The sequence below is a fragment of the Penaeus vannamei genome, chromosome 38 (assembly GCF_042767895.1).
Source record: "Penaeus vannamei isolate JL-2024 chromosome 38, ASM4276789v1, whole genome shotgun sequence".
NCBI classification, from domain to species: domain Eukaryota; kingdom Metazoa; phylum Arthropoda; class Malacostraca; order Decapoda; family Penaeidae; genus Penaeus; species Penaeus vannamei.
Window position 1 is genome coordinate 10,155,541 of NC_091586.1, and position 2,500 is coordinate 10,158,040.

Below are 2,500 nucleotides of genomic sequence, written 5' to 3' on the forward strand. Positions count from 1 at the left end.
CTATTATGAGGTGCGACATTGATCTGAGAAAGGACCTTTTCGCAAATACTGTTATGTCTGGAGGTACCACCATGTACGCAGGCATCGCTGACCGCATGCAGAAGGAAATCACTTCTCTGGCTCCTTCCACCATCAAGATCAAGATCATTGCTCCTCCCGAGCGTAAATACTCCGTCTGGATCGGTGGTTCCATCCTGGCCTCCCTGTCCACCTTCCAGCAGATGTGGATTACCAAGGATGAGTACGAGGAATCTGGTCCTGGTATCGTTCACAGGAAGTGCTTCTAAATCATCATTTTTAATATGCTCAAATATTTACCATAACATAAAATTATTTTGGAATAAAGGTAATTGTATATAAAAGTTTTGATTTGATCTCCTAGAAGTCGCAGTTGTATAGGTCACTCAGCACTACCAATGTACAAATGCCAATTTTGATTCTTTGATCCATTCAGAGATTTGCATGGACATTCTATGGTGGTGATGTTGCAATGGTCATGATGTTATGGTTGAGGGCTGTGATAACTGAGTTGGTGATGTTTGAAGATTATGATTGATGTGGTCGTGTTGCCTAGAAACACTAGTAATGGTTGCGTTATACAGAGGCTGCTTAATTAAGAAGTCTTGCGAAGCAAGGTATACTTCATATAATCCACAGTCAAATTCGATCTTATGTATAGGCAGCTAGAAGGCATAAAAATGAATGGTGTTAATTCATTTAGCGACACCATTTTGGAAGGGGTATGCAGTATTTTATTCTTACGGCCGTGAACGTGGTATATGAGAAGAAACCTATGGCAAAATGTTCACATAGTTTTCAGACAATTTTAGTCCTACAGTCACTTTCAAATTTAAGCCTATATGCAAGCCTCTAGACACTTGCAATCACAATTTTTCAAAATACTTATAAACACAATTAGATCTAACCGTGAATTAATGGAATGTCTTGTGTCTCTGTATGTGTGATATATGTGTGTGTGTGTGTGTGTATGTGTAAATGTGTGTGTATGTATGTAAATATTTACTCTGTGATTGTCCCCTGAAATCAAATGAATAATCAGTGAATATATATATATATATATATATATATATATATATATATATATATATATATATATATATATATATATATATATATATATATATATATATATATATATTGTGTGTGTGTGTGTGTGTGTGTGTGTGTGTGTGTGTGTGCGTGTGTGTGTGTGTGTGTGTGTGTGTGTATGTATGTATATATACATATATATTGTATATATATTTACAAGAAATATGCATATATAATCTCATTCTTTCAGCGAGGAAGAGAGACTGCTTTTCCTATCTGCTGACTGCAGTACTGTACAGCCTGTCGTGTTTTTCTTAGCATGCATTACATATGCTTCACATCTAGAACCAAGAAACGTCATATTTCTAACAACAGACTACATGGTCTGGGATTATGTTTTTCCTTAATATAAAAAGAATTGCAAAACCTCTTACATCTCCTCTATCCATGGAACTAACACTTGTATTTCCTGCTCTAACTTCACAAGTAGACAACCACTTTATTAATGTTCGGGTACATTGTTATTCGCATTTGCTAATTTACATTCCCAAACACTCCAACACAGATTTCAATGTCCAGCTCAACTTAATCTCTTTTTCCACCTTACACAGAGTCATCTGCACATATGGTCCAAGGTTCTGTTTTCATTTCCTTGGTCATGTAGCCCATCGTTATATCAAACAGAAAAGGCCTCATTGCCGAGACCTGCTACAAATCCATTAGTATCTTGAACAGCCCTGTTATTCCAGCTGTGTTGCATGCCATTATCTGATTCCTAAAACATCTCCGTGGCACCATTTCCTTGTGAAATGCCACACTCCATTTTTGGAGCGATATAATATGCCTGCAACAGTCCTGTTGCTCGAGAGGAGCCTATACCGCTTCTTACGATTTTCACTTCTCTCAATCTTTTTGCAGTCACTCTCCATATTTTCAAGGTATGACTTATCAACTTTATGATCTGGTAGATTGTAAAGCTAATCTCTTTTGTTTCTGAATATGGATTCTAAAATCCTTTATCTCAATTCTGTCCGCATATCAACCCTCTCTAGCATTTGGCTGAATTGGAAAGTGATAGATTCTAATGCCATCTAACCCCAGGACTGCCATACTCCAGGAGTGCCATTTGGTATTTAACCTCACTCAATATTTTCATTATTCTTAGGATTCTCAAATCATCCTTGATAGGATGATATCTTCTGTTAAGAGATTAACTTCTGCACATGCATTCTTGGTCCTAGTAGCTCTACTTCTCTGCCCCCATAAGCAATATGTCATGTTTCCTTCCGTAATTCCAAGCTTTTGCAAGGTTCTTAATTTTCAGCTTTAACTTTTGCAACAGCTTTCATTGTGCAGAAGTATACCTTTTTAATCTCCCTTACTCTTTTTTATCTCTGTTGGGCCTATCTATATTTGGTCACCTATTCCCAAGACGTCCGATTTCTGGACA

At 37.0% G+C, this 2,500-nt stretch overlaps 2 protein-coding genes across 2 annotated transcripts in view; one reads left to right on the forward strand and one right to left on the reverse strand.

Annotated features, from left to right (window-relative positions):
• LOC113803355 (uncharacterized) overlaps positions 1–362 on the forward strand; it is a 10,377-nt gene extending 10,015 nt beyond the window's left edge. The window contains exon 9 of the mRNA XM_070115791.1: positions 1–362. This exon is cut by the window's left edge and continues 860 nt beyond it. Within this exon, the coding sequence (XP_069971892.1) occupies positions 1–287 (287 nt within the window). The 3' untranslated portion in view covers positions 288–362.
• LOC113819266 (actin-2, muscle-specific) overlaps positions 1–2,500 on the reverse strand; it is a 201,253-nt gene that overhangs the window by 152,358 nt on the left and 46,395 nt on the right. The window lies entirely within an intron of this gene.